General features: G+C 43.4%; 1 protein-coding gene across 2 annotated transcripts in view; it reads left to right on the top strand.

Annotated features, from left to right (window-relative positions):
- The window catches only part of LOC145335786 (ephrin type-B receptor 2), a 606760-nt gene extending 590797 nt beyond the window's left edge, over positions 1-15963 (top strand). For both annotated transcript variants that reach the window (XM_080181518.1, XM_080181517.1), the window contains 3 exons: positions 9456-9649; positions 10368-10523; positions 14135-15963. In XM_080181518.1, coding sequence (XP_080037644.1) covers positions 9456-9649; positions 10368-10523; positions 14135-14243 — 459 coding nt within the window. In that variant the 3' untranslated portion in view covers positions 14244-15963. The remainder of the gene's footprint in view (positions 1-9455; positions 9650-10367; positions 10524-14134) is intronic.
- The last annotated feature ends 1272 nt before the right edge of the window (positions 15964-17235 follow it).

The following is a 17235-nucleotide window of genomic DNA, read 5'->3' as shown; positions in this document are numbered from 1 at the left end:
CATTCGGCCCTTTGAACTTCCACTGACAATAATTCCTCGCAGGCCCTATCCGTGGAATCCTGCACATACCCCTGACACGAAGAGACAATTTGGCATGTCCAATCTATCTAACTCGCGCATCGCTGGATCGAGGAATCTGGAGAACTCGGAGTAAACCCACGCATGCTCGGGGGGAATGTGCAAACTCCACACAGCCAGTGGTGTGAGGCCAGAATTTAACCCGGGTCCTTGGCGCGATGAGACAGCAGTGCTAACCACTCTGCCGTTGTGCAGTAAATGCCTGCAGCTTCAGAAGCTGTGGCTGAATCACTGAGCCGGAGTCCGAGTTGCAGACACTATAACACAGCAGGGAGGGTTTGCTGACACCATGTCATTTTCACATTTATGTTTTCGGTGGGGCTGCACAGAGAGTCACAGAGGTTTACAGTATGGAAACAGGCCCTTCGGCCCAACTTGTCCATGCCGCCTTTTTTTTTAAACCCCTAAGCTAGTCCTAGTTGCCCATTTGGCCCATATTCCTCTAAACCCATCGTACCCATGTAACTGTCTAAATGCTTTTTAAAAGACAAAATTGTACCTGCCTCTGCTACTACCTCTGGCAGCTCGTTCCAGACACTCACCACCCTCTGTGTGAAAAAATTGCCCCTCTGGACACTTTTGTATCTCTCCCGTCTCACCTTAAACCTCTGCCATCTAGTTTTAAACTCCCCTACCTTTGGGAAAAGTCAATATCTCGCTGACCTATGCCCCTCATTATTTTATAGACCTCTATAAGATCACCCCCCCCAGCCTGCTACGTTCCAGAGAAAAAAGTCCCAGTCTATCCAGCCTCTCCTTATAACTCCATCTATCAAGTCCCAGTAGCATCCTAGTGAATCATTTCTGCACTCTTTCTAGTTTAATAATATCCTTTCTATAATAGGGTGACCAGAATTGCACACAGCATTCCAGGTGTGGCCTTACCAATGTCTTGTACAACTTCAACAAGACATCCCAACCCTTGTATTCAATGTTCTGACCAATGAAACCAAGCATGTTGAATGCCTGCTTCACCACTCTGTCCATCTGTGACTCCACTTTCAAGGAGCTATGAACCTGTATCCCTAGATATCTTTGTTCTGTCACTCTCCCCAGTGCCCTACCAACTGCCCTGCCCTGGTTCAATCTAACAAAATGTATCACCTCGCATTTGTCTAAATTAAACTCCATCTGCCATTTGTCAATTGATCAAAATCCTGTTGCAATTAGAGATAACTTCCTTCACTGTCCACTATGCCACCAATCTTAGTGTCATCTGCCTCGTATATTTTCATCCAAATCATTAATATAAATGACAAAAGTAGACCCAGCGCTGATCCCTGAGGCACACCGCTGGTCACAGGCCTCCAGTTTGAAAAAACAACTCTCTACAACCACCCTCTGGCTGCCAGCATCTCTACATCATGACTACATTCTGTCAAGAAGCCAATTTTGTATCCATTTAGATACCTCACCCTTGATCCCGTGAGATTTAACCTTATGCAGCAACCTACCATGTGGTACCTTGTCAAAGGCCTTGCTAAAGTCCATGTAGACAACATCAACTGCCCTGCCCTCATCTACCTTCTTGGTTACCCCTTCAAAAAACTCAATCATTAATGCATTAACTAGCAGTATTTTGTTATATGAGTTCAAAGTTTTAAAGTTTATTGTTTTAATGTTTATTTTATTATTGTCACAAGGCTTAAATTAACAAAAGATGTGTGGGTTGGGTTGATTGGCTAAGGGGGGGATTAGCAGGGTAAATGTGTGGGGTTACGGCAATAGGGCGTGGGTGGGATTATGGTTGGTGCAGACTCAATGGGCCAAATGGCCTCCTGCATTGTAGGAGTCCATGATTCTGTGAATTACACATGAAAATCCCCTTGTTGCCACACTCAGCACCTCTTTGAGTACACTGAGGGAGAATTTAGCATAACCAATGTGCCCAACTAGCACATCTTTTGGACTATAGGAGGAAACGGGAGCAACAGGAAGAAAGCCACACAGACACGGGGAGAATGTGCAAACTCTGCACAGACAGTGACAGGAATCAAATCCAGGTGAGGCAACAGTGCTAACCACTGGAGTTTTTTGGCGAACAGCAGGGGCACCACGGCAGCACAGTGGTCAGCACTGTTGCCTCACAGCACCAGGGTCCCAGATTCAATTCTGGCCTTGGGTCACTCTGTGGAGTTTGCACATTCTCCCTGTGTCTGCGTGGGTTTCCTTTGTGTGCGCCGTTTCCTCCCACACTTCAAAGATGTGCGGATTAGGTTGATTGGCCATGGTAGATTGACCCTAGTGTCAGGGGGTTAGTAGGGTAAATGTGTAGGGTTACGGGAATAAGGCCTGGTGGGATTGTGGTTGGGACAGACTCGATGGGCCAAATGGCTTCCTTCTGTACTGTAGGGATTCTATGATATGGCAGATGCCAAGTAAGTAGGCTGATAATTGACTTCAGCTCGGAATATGTTACTTTATAATGTTAATGGACTTTTTGTTTACTTATGTTCTCCTTGGATTTTAGATAGGCATGCAGAGACCTGAGAGTTTTTGATGAGGTTGATTGACAGGGACAGAGTCATGTGATTAATGGAAGAAGCTTGCTGGGAAAAAACAGTTTCTGTTTCATTTTTAAACAAAGGGCAGTGTTTCCTGGATCTGATCAATAGAGGAAGTTTGTCCACTCTCTCAGTCTTTGGAAGTTTTCAGAAAGCTCCAAGCCTGTTAACCCAGGTGACAGTAACTATGCCTGTGTTTTGCTAAGTAATTTTAAAGATGGGTTTAAGTCTATAAGAGAAATATTGCTTGATTGGACCTAATAGTGACAGGTTAGCAGTTAAGAATTGTACCTTGTTATTTTCAATTATTGTTAAAAGTTAAAAAAGCCTGTTTGTTATAGTTAAGCTGTTGTTAAATTTTATTTTGATTAAAAACTGCCCAGTTTGTGGAATTGCACCTGGATTAAAACATCTTACCCTCTCATATAAAACAAACTAGAAAAAAATGTTGGCATCTGGACTGGCTTCACAATATACCTTGGAGTTTCTGATCTAGTACCCTTTCAAGGAGAGAGTTACCTGGCAACTTTGTACCAGGAGGCTGTCACACCTGTTAGGATAGCCTCTTCTGACTTGGTCGGTAGTCAGGGATGGGAGACTGTGACTGTGAATGAGGCAGGTAAGGGGATCCTGAGGATCCGGTGTCAGCTTCTGCAATTATCCAGCAGGTTTGAGGTTTTGGCAGCCTGTTTGAATGAGAATGGAGGCTGCAGAATGGATGAGTTGACAAACCATGGCACCGTCGTACAGGAAGTCACTCAAGTCAGGGCAACAAAAAGGAGTGTAGTGATAGTCGGAGATGTAGCCTCGGGGACTGACACCACTCCCTGCAGAAAACAGTCCAGATGGCTGTGTTGCCTGCCAAATGCCAGAGTTCAGAATATCTGCTCGGGTCTGGAGAGGAACTTGCAGTGGCAGGAGGAGGATCCAGTTGTTGAGGTCAATGTAGGTACAAATGACATGGACAAGTCAAAGTTCTGCATGGTCAGTATGAGAACCTTGGCACCAGATTAAGATGTGGAGATGCCAGCATTGGACTGGGGTAAACACAGTAAGAAGTTTCACAACACCAGGTTAAAGTCCAGCAAGTTTATTTGGTAACAAAAGCCACTAGCTTTTGGGCCTCTGACTCTCTGACTCACCTGACGAAGGGTCAAAGGCCCGAAAGCTAGTGGCCTTTGTTACCAAATAAAGCTGTTGGACTTTAATGTGGTGTTGTAAGACTTCTTAACAAATTAAGACACAGAACCTCAAAGGTCATTATCGCTGGATTATTAATTGAGTCAGGTGCAAATTGGCATAGGACAAATCAAATCTGTGAGACGTGTGCGTGACTCAAAGACTGATGTGAGAGAAATGGGTTCTGCTTCATGGGGCTGTGGCATCAGTACAGGGAAAGTGGGGATTTTGCACTTAGATGGCCTACACCTGAACTGTGCTGGGGATGGTGTTGGAGCAAACTGCCTAACTAAGGAAGCCGAAAAGATTTAAAACTAATTAGTGGGGATGTTGTAAACCAAGGAGTAGAGACAAGGTGAGAGGATGATATTAATATGGAAAATAATTGACAAGAAGGTTCACAAACCAAAAATTAATTTAACAGATAAGGCTAAAATGATAAAAGGACAAAATTAAAGGGTTTCTTTTTAAGCTTAAGTTTATTCATTAGTGTCACAAATAGACTTACACTGCAATGAAGATACTGTGAAAATCCCCTAGTTGCCACACTCTGTTGCCAACCTGTCTTCCGGACTGTGGGAGGAAACCAGACTGTCTGGAGGAAACCTACGCAGACATGGGGAGAATGTGCAGACTCCACACGGACAGTGACCCGAGCTGAAAATCAAACCCAGGTCCCTGGCACTAAGGCAGCAATTGCTAACCACTGTGCCACTGTGCTGCCCCTGTATCTAAACTCACTTGGTATTCTAAATAAAAGAGATGAACTAATAACTCAAAAAGAAATTAACAAATATGATGTGATAATCATTACAGATACATAGTTACAGGATGACAGAGATTAGGATCTGAAGGGTACAGGTACCATTTGAGAAGAATAAGACTATGGGTAAAGCCGGAGGGGTGGTTCTGTTAATTAATGAATAGCAGCTTAGAGAGGCATGTCCAAACTACAGAACACCGGGATGTAGAAGTCAGCTGAGATGAGAAATGATAAAAGCTAGGAGTCACTTACAGGTGTGGTATACAGGCCTCCTAACTGTAGAACAGAGTATAAAGGAATAGAAATGGGAATATGTCAGAAAGGTATGGGATAATCAAGGGAGATTTTCATCTACATGTAGAGTGGAAACTGCAGATGGGAAAAGGTAGGATACTTGAGGGGTTCATTGATGGTTTTTGGGATAGTTCCTTGGAAAAGTATAGAAACACAGAAAATCGGAGCAGGAGGAGGCAATTTGACTCTTCCAGCCTGCTCCGTCATTCATTACAATGATGGCTAATTGTCCAAGGCGGCCTTCATGACGCATGATAGCGCAGTCACTGAGCAGAGACTGATAGCCAAGTTCCGCACACATGGGGACGGTCTCAACCGGGTTCATGTCACACTATCTGTAACCCCCGTGACTTGCCTGGACTTGCAACATCTCACTAACTGTCCTGTCTGGGGACAATACACATCTCTTTAACTTGTGATTACCCCTCTCCCCACTCACATTGTCTGTACCTTTAAGAGTTGTTTACCTGTAAAGACTCGCATTCCAACCATTATTTTGTAACTTGAGTTTGTGTCTTTATATACCCTGTTTGTGATCAGAACTCCCACTCACCTGATGAAGGGGCAACACTCTGAAAGCTAGTGGCTTTTGCTCCCAAATAAACTTGTTGGACTTTAACCTGGTGTTGTGAGAGTTCTTACTGTGTTGTCTAGAAGACAGCTCTGTATGATTAACAAATATTTCTAACTTAAAATATGTATTTTGAATTTACAGGATGGATAGGTTTTGCTTTTAACATAGAACATAGAACATAGAACATTACAGCGCAGAACAGGCCCTTCAGCCCACGATGTTGCGCCGACCAGCTTTTTAAAAAAACAACACTAACCCACTAATCTAAACCAATCCCATTTCGTCCATAAACCTATCCACAGATCTCTTAAACGCCCCCAAACTAGGCGCATTTACAACTGCAGCTGAAAGGGCATTCCAGTCCCTCACCACCCTCTGGGTAAAGAACCTACCCCTGACATCCGTCCTATAACTACCCCCCCTTAATTTAAAGTTGTGCCCCCTCGTGCTAGCTTTCTCCATCCTAGGAAAAAGGCTATCACTATCCACCCTGTCTAAACCTCTAATCATCTTATATGTTTCAATAAGGTCCCCTCTTAGCCGCCTTCTTTCCAGCAAAAACAACCCCAAATCTCTCAGTCTCTCCTCATAGGATCTCCCCTCCATACCAGGCAACATCCTGGTAAACCTCCTCTGCACCCTCTCCAAAGCCTCTACATCCTTCCTGTAATGTGGGGACCAGAACTGCACACAGTACTCCAAGTGCGGCCGCACCAGAGTTGTGTACAGTTGCAACATAACGCTGCGACTCCTAAATTCAATCCCCCTACCAATAAACGCCAAGACACTGTATGCCTTCTTAACAACCTTATCTACTTGATTCCCAACTTTTAGGGATCTATGTACACATACACCTAGATCCCTCTGCTCCTCCACACTATTCAAAGTCCTCCCGTTAGCCCTATACTCAACACATCTGTTATTCCTACCGAAATGAATTACCTCACACTTCTCCACATTAAACTCCATCCGCCACCTCGCGGCCCAGCTCTGCAACCTTTCTAAGTCACCCTGCAAACTATGACACCCTTCCTCACAATCTACCACACCTCCGACTTTGGTGTCATCAGCAAACTTACTAATCCACCCAACTATACCCTCATCCAGATCATTAATAAAAATTACAAACAGCAGTGGCCCCAAAACAGATTCCTGAGGCACACCACTCGTAACCGAACTCCATGACGAATATTTACCATCAACTACCACCCTCTGTCTCCTATCTGCTAGCCAATTCCTGATCCAATTACCTAGATCACCCCCAATCCCATACATCTGCATTTTCTGCAGAAGCCTACCATGGTGAACCTTATCAAACGCCTTACTAAAATCCATATACACCACGTCAACTGCCTTACCCCTATCCACCTCTTTGGTCACTTTCTCAAAGAACTCGATAAGGTTAGTAAGGCACGACCTACCCGCTACAAAACCATGCTGACTGTCTCTAATCAATTCATTACTCTCTAAATAACTATAAATCCTGTCTCTAATAATCCTTTCCAAAACCTTACCCACCACAGAAGTAAGACTCACCGGTCTATAATTCCCAGGGAAGTCTCTTCTCCCCTTCTTAAACAATGGGACAACATTTGCTGTCCTCCAATCTTCTGGTACTATACCAGAGACCAATGACGACCTGAAGATCAGAGCCAGAGGCTCCGCAATCACCTCTCTTGCCTCCCAGAGAATCCTAGGGTAAATCCCATCCGGACCAGGGGACTTATCTATTTTCAAACCCTCTAAAATATCCAGCACATCCCCCGTATCAACTGCAATACTATCTATTTTACACCCCTGCACCCCAGTGTCCTCCTCAGCTACATTCATGTCCCCTTGCGTGAACACCGAAGAGAAATACTGGTTCAACGCCTCTCCAATCTCCTCCGGTTCCACACACAACTTCCCTCTACTGTCTGTAACTGGCCCTAATCTTGCCCTAACCAACCTTCTGTACTTGACATACCTGTAAAACGCCTTAGGGTTCTCCTTAATCCTATCAGCCAAAGTCATCTCATGTTTGGTTACATTTTGTGAAAATACAGCCAGTGACAAAATGCAGCATGCCCTGGTAGGCGGGGGAAAGGAAAGCAGTGATGCTATTAGCAGTGGTCTGGAACAAGACTAACCATATGAAGGGGATTGTACAACTCTGAGAGATAACATACGTGCGAGCAGACATAGAGAAATTCTCAGGGTCGGATAAGAATCACATGGGTTCAATTCGATGGGGATCATTCTCCCATTTCACTGTCCAGCGTCCCAGATTGCTGGGCAATAGAAGGGAATTAACATCTGTAATTAACATCCGTAATTAATGACAAATAAAATCCCAAACATGTTATTGGCTGGAGTTAATGACAGGTTGATTATTAACTGTTTGTATTCATGTTTACTGGATAATGCCCATCAGAAAGGTGAGCAATATGATTTTGAGAATCTAGAATTGCCTTCATAGACGTACTGTTCTTCAGAGTGATACCCAGCCACCCCCATTCTATGTATAGGGCATGAGTACAGGGCTTCCTCATACCATTCTCCCATTCGATCGTTTGGTTAAGTAAAATCATGTCTCCAACATCAGTACACTGTATTTTGGGTCTTTGTATTAGTTTAAGTCTGAGCAAATACATAGCCTTGAGAGGAAACTCTTGTCTACAATTTGGCAGTGTGAGCACGATGATGTCACTGGCTTCAGGGGGCAGGACAAAGTGCAGATGAGTATATTTTTCTATTTTATTTTGTATAGCCATCAGGACCATAAGTTGACTTACTTAAATCACTGCAAGGGATTGTGGGCCACAGTATTACTGAGGGCCGGAGAAGACATGAGGAGCTTGAGGAGCTTAATACAGAGGATCAGGAGTGAAAAAACCCCGGATCTGGGAGCAGAGCCAGAGAACCGCGCCCATGGGGAACAGCACCATTGGGTGACAAGACTCAAACAAAAATTGGCACAGTGGTGAGGTTGTGCAAAGGGATGTTAAAAATAAAAAAGTGAGAAGACCCAAAGGAGGGGTGCTGGGGCCCCAGCTGTCCACAATATAGATTAATGGTATGGATGAAGGAATGAAATATAACATTTCAAAGTTTGCAGATGATGCCAAGTTGGGTGGGACGGTGAACTGTGATGAGGATGCGGAGATCCTTCAGAATGGTCTGGATAGGTTGGGTGAGTGGGCAAATCAATGGCAGGTGCAGTATAATTTAGATAAATGTGAGGTTATTCACTTTGGAAGCAAAAACAAGGAGGTAGACGGCTACCTGAAAGGCTGTAAATTGGGTGAGGAAGTGTGCAGCATGACGTGGGTGTCGCTGAAGGTAAGAATGCAGGTGCAACAGACAGTAAAGAAGGTGAATGGTATGTTGGCCTTCATCACAAAGGTTTCGAGTGTGGGAGGAGGGATGTGTTGTTGCAATTACACAGGGCTTTGGTGAGGCCACACCTGGAATACTGTGTGCATTCTTGGTCTCCTTTTCTGAAGAAGGATGTTCTTGCTCTCAAGGGAGTACAATGAAGCTGATTGCAGGGATGGCAGGACTGATGTACAAGGAGAGAGTGACGAGGTTAGAATTACTTTCACTGGTGGTCAGATGAATGAGGGGGAATCTCATAGAAACTTATACAATTCTAATAGGACTAATAAGAAAGATGTAGAGAGGATATTCTCAATGGTAGGGGAGTCCAAATGTCGTGATGTGGAGATGCCAGCGTTGGACTGGGGTAAATACAGTAAGAAGTCTCACAACACCAGGTTAAAGTCCAACAGGTTTATTTGGTAAACACCACTAGCTTTCAGAATGCTGTTCCTGAACAGATTAGACTACCCGAAGATCAGAGGCTGAATGCCCGTGACTGCTGAAGAGTTCCTCGATTGGAAGAAAACACTCCTGCCTGGTGATTGTCAAGTGGTTTTCATTCATCCCTTCAATTCAGAATAAATCATATCTGACTGAAAACATTAACTCTGTTTCCACCTTCCCAATATTTTCATAGCAGACTAAATGATTGCGTTGCAATGTCCTTCGGGTAGCAAAATATGAATGTGGTTTATTTTGACAGGTGATCAATGCTATTGAACAAGATTATAGACTCCCTCCACCCATGGACTGTCCAACAGCTCTTCATCAATTAATGCTTGACTGCTGGCAGAAAGATCGCAATAATAGACCTAAGTTTGGGCAAATTGTGAATACTTTGGATAAAATGATCAGAAATCCAAATAGCCTAAAGGCTGTGACACCACTGACATCAGGGTAAGAACAACTTATTGAATGTGTTTGCACAACTAATTTTCTGTCCTTTTCCATCATTCTCTGACCTCACAGCCCACATATTATTCTACACAGAAATTTTACATCTGGATTTGATTCACCCCTCACTCCCTTCTCTCCCACTTCACCCCTCACTCCCCTCACTCCTATTGACCCCTCACTCGACTAACCCCTCATTTCCCTTACTCCCACTGACCCCTCATTCCCTCACTCTCATTGGCCCCTCGCTCCCATTCACCCCTCACCCCCGTTGACCCCTCTAATGGACACGTCACTGCTCTGTCTTACTGACACATTACTGTCTTCACTCCATTTGAAACCTTACTCCCTCCCTTCAAATTCCTATGTGGCCTTGCCTCTGCAGATTCCTATTAAAATAGTTAATAACCATGTTTGATGTATTTTCCATTTTTAAGAGGATAATCACGAATGAAATTGTTTTAACTTGTTACACTACCTGTCAGTTCACTTGGTTTCCATAGCGAAATAGACTGGAATTCGAAATGTTGCTCCAGAATTGCTTCTTGATAATAATTCATCTCACTGTCTCATGTGGTGGGTCTGATATCCTTCTGGTTTGAATCTTTGTATCAAATTGTAGTAGTATTTCTGAGCTTTGCGAATTTCTATCCATATTTCTGACACTGTTGTTGTTGTCCATTCTGTGCTCATCAGTCCAATTATTGTATTCATTCTGCAGGGTAACCCTTCCGTTGCTGGATCGCACAGTTCCTGATTTTTCCAGTTTTACTACAGTTGCTGAGTGGTTAGAAGCCATTAAGATGGGTCAATATAAAGATAATTTTTCTAATGAAGGCTTCACATCCTTTGACCTTGTGTCTCAAATGACAACAGAGTGAGTATTTATTTTGGCAAGGCAGCAATCAAAGGGTGGGGGGGGTCGGCATTGGACAGGGAGGCAATTGGAGGAGGGGGAGGGAGTGACAGATCACCCAGTACTCTATGTACATAGTGAATGGCACCCCTTAGGTTCAGCAGCCTGCTTCCCGGCGGGAATCACATCTGGACTCTTTTTTCCCATCGCATGATTGTAGCTGGAAGCTTACCCAAAAGACTTGTATTCTTTCCAATATTCACACTTGTTTGGCTCATAGAATTCTTCTGGTAAAATTGCACCCATCATCTCTCCTTATTGCAATAACTGACTCCTTAACTCATCATGCGATGTCTCCTCCTCTTTTATCCCTTCTTCTGTCTCTCAGAACACTCTCCCGAACCATTCTCCTCTATTTTTAGTCTTTGAGCCATCTCTTTTGTGTACCTTCTGCCAGATTGCACATGATAATTATGGAGGTTTTGTTGTTTAATTTAGTGATTAGCTTCTCAAAACCTTGGTACTGAACTTCTTACCGTGTTCTACCTGTGTCATTGGTACCTGTATGGACCATGACAATGGGACTTTCCCCTCCCCACTGCAAATTCATCTCCAGCCCAGTGAGATGTCCTGAACCCTGACACTGGGTTAGCAACACAGCGTCCAGCCTGTTGCTCCTTGCTACAGAGAACAGTATCCAATTCTCCCACTATACTGTCCCCTACTTTCTCAGTGGTAGTAGTTTTCCCTCAACATCAATAGCAGACTGTACCATGGTGCCAAAATCAATCAAGTAATCCACCCTGCAATCCCCACTCTCATTTAAACAAGCTGACAGAACTTCAAAGCTGTAGGCCAGTTGCAGAAACTGACACTCCTCTGGCTCCCTTTACCAGCCTCAGCCACTTTCCAAACTAGAAGGTTCTATGCTAAGGTGCGTGACAGCCTCCAGGTTTAAAAGCATCCAGTATACTTTCTCCCTCCCTGATGTGCCACAGTATCTGCAGTTCAACCTCCCACTCAATGACTCTGAGCTCAATCTCCCTAGGCCACAGGCCCAGTGGCACAGTAGTAAGCATTGCTGCCTCACAGTGCCAGGGACACTGGTTCGATTCCTGGCTTGGGTCACTGTCTGTGCGAAGTCTGTATGTTCTCCCTGTGTCTACGTGGGTTTCCTCTGGGTGCTCCAGTTTCCTCCCACAGTCTGAAAGACTTGCTGGTTAGGTGTGCTGGGCTTGCTAAATTCTCCCTCAGTGTACCTGAACAGGCCCGCAGTAACTTGGGGATTTTCACAGTAACTTCATTGCAGTGTTTAATGTAAACTTAATTGTGGCACTAATAAATAAACATTCCAATTATTTTAAACTTAAACACTTAATGGATATTCAACAGGTACTCAACAACAATTCATCTCCCCTCCCCCGCCCCCATAGTTTACTTTTCCGCAATATTCCTAAGATTTTAACACTATGAGCCAAATCCAGCAATAATGGCCACACACAACCTATACTTTTCTTTTGGGTAAACTCCTCATTTAGAAGAACCCACCTCAGGTTAAAGTAGCAATCTTCAAGCAGAAGCTTGTTATGGGAGAGCTTAGCTTAGCTTACAGCCCGGCTGCGATCTTAGTCCCCGAGAATACTGAAAAAGAGGCTATTAGGCTAGACGGGATTGAAGTTCGTAAGGAGGAGGTGTTAGCAATTCTGGAAAGTATTAAAATCCCCTGGGCCGGATAAGATTTATCCTAGGATTCTCTGGGAGGCGAGGGAGGAGATTGCAGAGCCTTTGGCTTTGATCTTTAGGTCATGATTGGCTACAGGAATAGTGCCAGAAGACTGGAGGATAGCAAATGTTGTCCCCATGTTCAAAAAGGGGAGTAGAGACAACCCTGGTAATTATAGACCAGTGAGCCTAACTTCTGTTGTGGACAAAGTTTTGGCAAAGGTTAGAAGAGGTAGGATTTATAATCATCTAGAAAGGAATAATTTGATTAGGGATAGTCAGCTCGGTTTTGTGAAGGGTAGGTCGTGCCTCACAAACCTTATTGAGTTCTTTGAGAAGGTGACCAAAGAGGTGGATGAGGGTAAAGCAGCTGATGTGGTGTATATGGATTTCAGTAAAGTGTTTGATAAGGTTCCCCACGGTAAGCTACTGCAGAAGAGACGGAGGCATGGGATTGAGGGTGATTTAGTGGTTTGGATCAGAAATTGGCTAGCTGATAGAAGACAGAGGGTGGTGTTTGATGGGAAATGTTCATCCTGGAGTTCAGTTACTAGTGGTGTATCGCAAGGATCTGTTTTGGGGCCACTGCTGTTTGTCATTTTTATAAATGACCTGGATGAGGGGATAGAAGGATGGGTTAGTAAATTTGCAAATGACACCAAAGTCGGTGGAGTTGTGGACAGTGTGGAAGGATGTTGCAGGTTACAGAGGGACATAGATAAGCTGCAGAGCTGGGCTGAGAGGTGGCAAATGGAGTTTAATGCGGAAAAGTGTGAAGTGATTCACTTTGGAAGGAGTAACAGGAATACAGAGTACTAGGCTAATGGTAAGATACTTGGTAGTGTGGATGAGCAGAGAGATTTCAGTGTCCATGTGCACAGATCCCTGAAAGTTGGCACCCAGGTTGATAGGGTTGTTAAGAAGGCGTACGGTGTGTTAGCTTTTATTGGTAGAGGGATTGAGTTTAGGAGCCGTGAGGTCATGTTGCAGCTGTACAAAACTCTGGTGCGGCCGCACTTAGAGTATTGTGTACAGTTCTGGTCGCCGCATTATAAGAAAGATGTGGAAGCATTGGAAAGGGTGCAGAGGAGGTTTACCAGGATGTTGCCTGGTATGGTGGGAAGGTCTTAAGAGGAAAGGCTGAGGGACTTGAGGCTGTTTTCATTAGAGAGAAGAGGTTAAGAGGTGACCTAATTGAGGCATACAAGATGATCAGAAGATTAGATCGGGTGGACAGTGAGAGCCTTTTTCCTCGGATGGAGATGGCTAACATGAGGGGACATAGCTTTAAATTGAGGGGTGATAAATATAGGATGGGTGTCAGAGGTAGGTTCTTTACTCAGAGGGTAGTAAGGGTGTGGAATGCCCTGCCTGCAGCAGTTGTGGACTCACCAACGTTAAGGGCATTTAAATGGTCATTGGATAAACATATTGACGATATTGGAATAGTGTAGATTCGATGGGCTTTAGATTGTTTTCATAGGTCGGAGCAACATCGAGGGCTGAAGGGTCTGTACTGCACTGTAATGTTCTATGTTCCAGTCAGCTCTCTCCTGCAGTAAGGGAGAGATTCTAGTGCATTTGGTGATGCAAATATCACATGCCCTTTCTCATCCCAAACCTGAATACCTTGATGTATATTGGTATTTACAAACCTGTGGAGTTGCAATCAGTACTGAACAGTATGGAGCAGGCATGAGGGAAGTTTTATCCTGCACATTCTCCAATTTTACATTATTATGTGGAACTGAACTGAAGTTGAAGTTTCAAAATTATTTCCTTTACAAGATCTTTATAGTGATTGTAAAGGAGAATACAACATATATACACCAAAAATAACAATTCAATGAATGCAAAATAAAAGCTGAATATTTAATATCTCCTTCATTGTGCATTATTACCTCCTCTAGGGATATCCTCCGGGTTGGTGTTACCTTGGCAGGACATCAAAAGAAAATTTTGAACAGTATTCAGATGATGCAAGCACAGATGAGTCAAATTCAGTCAGTGGAAGTCTGATAGTGGCTGTGGTCTGATTCGAGACCACACATTCATACTGCAGTTCTGAATAAGATTAATTCAGGAAGCGATGAGAGATTGGCACACTTTACCATGCAAAGTCCTTCTGAGAATTTCAACAAAGACTGGAAAGGCTCGAAGTGAAATGAAAATGATATTTGACAAGAACAATGCCAGGAATCCCTTTTATGGAATTAAAGGAACAGCAACTCAGAATATGCCAAGAACCACACAATCCATCCAGAATTATTTAAATAGACAGACTCCTTGCATAATTTCAGTACCCAATGCTCTTTAATTATTTTTCCCAGCAACAAAGATGAAGCAGAAAAATATGTGTAATAAATGTGCAATTTAGAAGTGCACCGACTTCACTTCCATATATCTGCAAGAATAAAACTTCAGGAATTTGGCAAACTGCGGTTGGGTCTTTCCATGTAAGAGACTTATCAAAGAAAAAAAGTCTCCATATTGAACTTACAGCAATAAGTAAAATGTTGGCGATTGAATTTTCAGGAATATGGTGCCTGTAAAATCATCCTGTTCCTCTCAAGATGATTTGTTAGGAATTCTAAAGTTGGCAATTCTTCTTGCTGTCAGCAGCTTACTGATATTACTGTCCTAAACCTATCATAGAATATCTTCCCTCAGTGATGCTGCCATTTACAGTAGAAAAATGTGTGACATTGAATTTATTCTGGACTGTCAAACACGTTCACCAATTTTTTTACGTTTTGCTAAACTTTTGTTGTGTACAGCACATATTTATTGATTGGGAGTTTAAAGCATGACTTCTCCCACCCCTCCTATTTCCAGAGAAACGTTTTTGAATTTATAAGTAGTTAGAAAGGTAAAATGTTTGAAAAGCTCTGCTACAGCAAGAACAAGTCCCATCATATTATTGCTGGTCCACGTGGTCTGCTGGTATAGGAGTGCCTTTACTCCAAGTGATTTTGGAACACAGCTGCAATGAAATTCAATGATTTAATATCAATTTTGTTACTAAACCATTGACCATTAACCTAACCCAATAACCATATTGTAAAAATAGCTGAAAATTGCTGTATGATACACACAATTCTTTATACTTGTGTACCATGCCAGCAAAATACACAACATGGCATTTTATTAAAATAGCAATATCTATATCAAAAGGAATACAGAACTCTCTCCTCAAGCGGAATATAAAATTCAACTGTGTTATTGTTGCTGCTGCCTAGAACATCTTCACTATGAAATCATTAATTAATCCAATCTCATTGCACAATTCCAGATCTAATACAGCCTGTTCTCTGATTGGCTCCAGAACCTGCTGTTCTACGAAACTATCCTGAAAGCATTCAATGAACTGTTCTTCGAGCCACTATAGCCCATTTGACTTGAGGTGAAAACATTGTGTGATTTCAACATTTTTCAACATGGACTAAAGGGATGAAAGGATGTCGGGGGGAGGTGGGATCAGGGTATTGAATTTGATAATCAGCTATTGTCATTATGAATGGTGGAGCAGAGTCGAAGGGCTGATGGCCTACTGCTGCTTCTTTTTTATATGTATGTTTCTATCTGACTTTTCTAGTCTGTGAACGAGTTCAGGAAGTGCATGGGATGCAAGTGAAGAAGAATTGGGCAAAATATCTCTGGACTATTGAAATTCATGTGGTATGTAGATGAAGAAGTATTGGAGATATTGAGCAAATTGAAGCTCTGATGGAATACTGGGGAATTTTGCTGTTTATAAACTTGTTCCTTGATCTTCTCACTCTTGCATGACATATAATTATTATCAGAATTCTCTGATGTCATATGCCCTGCCACCACTCCCAGCAAAACGGGGAATTTGGCACTCAGCCAAATCTCCATTCACAGCAGCGGGACTGGAGAACCCCAGCCGTGGACGAGGTCAGAGAATCCCAGCCAATACCTCCTTATTGTTCCTTAACTATAACCAGATAGGCTGTCTTTGGCCACTCAACTGTCTGAACGCTCTCCAGTGTTACAGTTTATTTGGGCTGCACGGTAGCACAGTGGTTAGCACTGCTGCTTCACAGCTCCAGGGTCCTGGGTTTGATTCCCGGCTCGGGTCACTGTCTGTGTGGAGTTTGCACATTCTCCTCTGCGTGAGTTTCCTCCGGGTGCTCCAGTTTCCTCCCACAGTCCAAAGATGTGCGGGTTAGGTTGATTGGCCATGCTAAGAAATTGGCCCTTAGTGTCCAGGGATGCGTAGGTTAGAGGGATTAGTGGGTAAAATATGTAGGGATATCGGGGTAGGGCCTGGGTGGGATTGTGTTCGGTGCAGACTCGATGGGCCGAAGGGCCTCTTTCTGCACTGTAGGGTTCTATGATTTGTTCAGTACTAATGCTGGTCATTTTTGCTTTCCTGTAAGGATCTTATATTAAGTTCATAATCCTTTTCTTTCAGGCAGTTATAACCATGGCACAGCAGCCTCACAGTGACAGGGACCCAGGTTCAATTCTAACCATGGGTTTGTTCTGTTTGTTTGCACATTCTCCCCATGTTTCCAGCAGGTAGTCCAGTTTCCTCCCACAGTCCAAAGAAGGGCCAAAAGGCCTGTTTCTGAGCTGTAATTTTCTATGGTTCTATATGTGGGTTAGGTTGATAGTCCATGCTAAATTGCCCCTTAGTGTCAGGGAAACGAAAGGGTTAAATATTGGGGTTATGAACATAGGTCCTGGGTGGGATTGTTGTCGGTGTAGGCTCGATGGGCCAAATGGCCTCCTCCTACACTGTAGGGATTCCATGTTTCATTACATCTATATAAGTACTGATGTTACTTACATGTACGTCTCTGCACATTCATTCTCAATCCATCTGAAACTGTCTTGATGTCTCCTATTTCTGAACTAGTCTCTACTGTATTTGGCCCTCCTAGTCCTTTGTTCTGCTGTTTCTAATCTTGATACCCACTCACCCTGTCATACTTACTTAAAATCTCATGAATTACAGAAGTTAATCTCACAATGAGGACATTGG

The sequence above is a fragment of the Carcharhinus amblyrhynchos genome, unplaced genomic scaffold, assembly GCF_965287045.1.
Source record: "Carcharhinus amblyrhynchos unplaced genomic scaffold, sCarAmb.v2.hapA scaffold_41, whole genome shotgun sequence".
Classification (NCBI taxonomy): Eukaryota; Metazoa; Chordata; class Chondrichthyes; order Carcharhiniformes; family Carcharhinidae; genus Carcharhinus; species Carcharhinus amblyrhynchos.
Note: the sequence above shows the minus strand (reverse complement) of the source record. Positions and strands in the feature narration are given on the sequence as shown.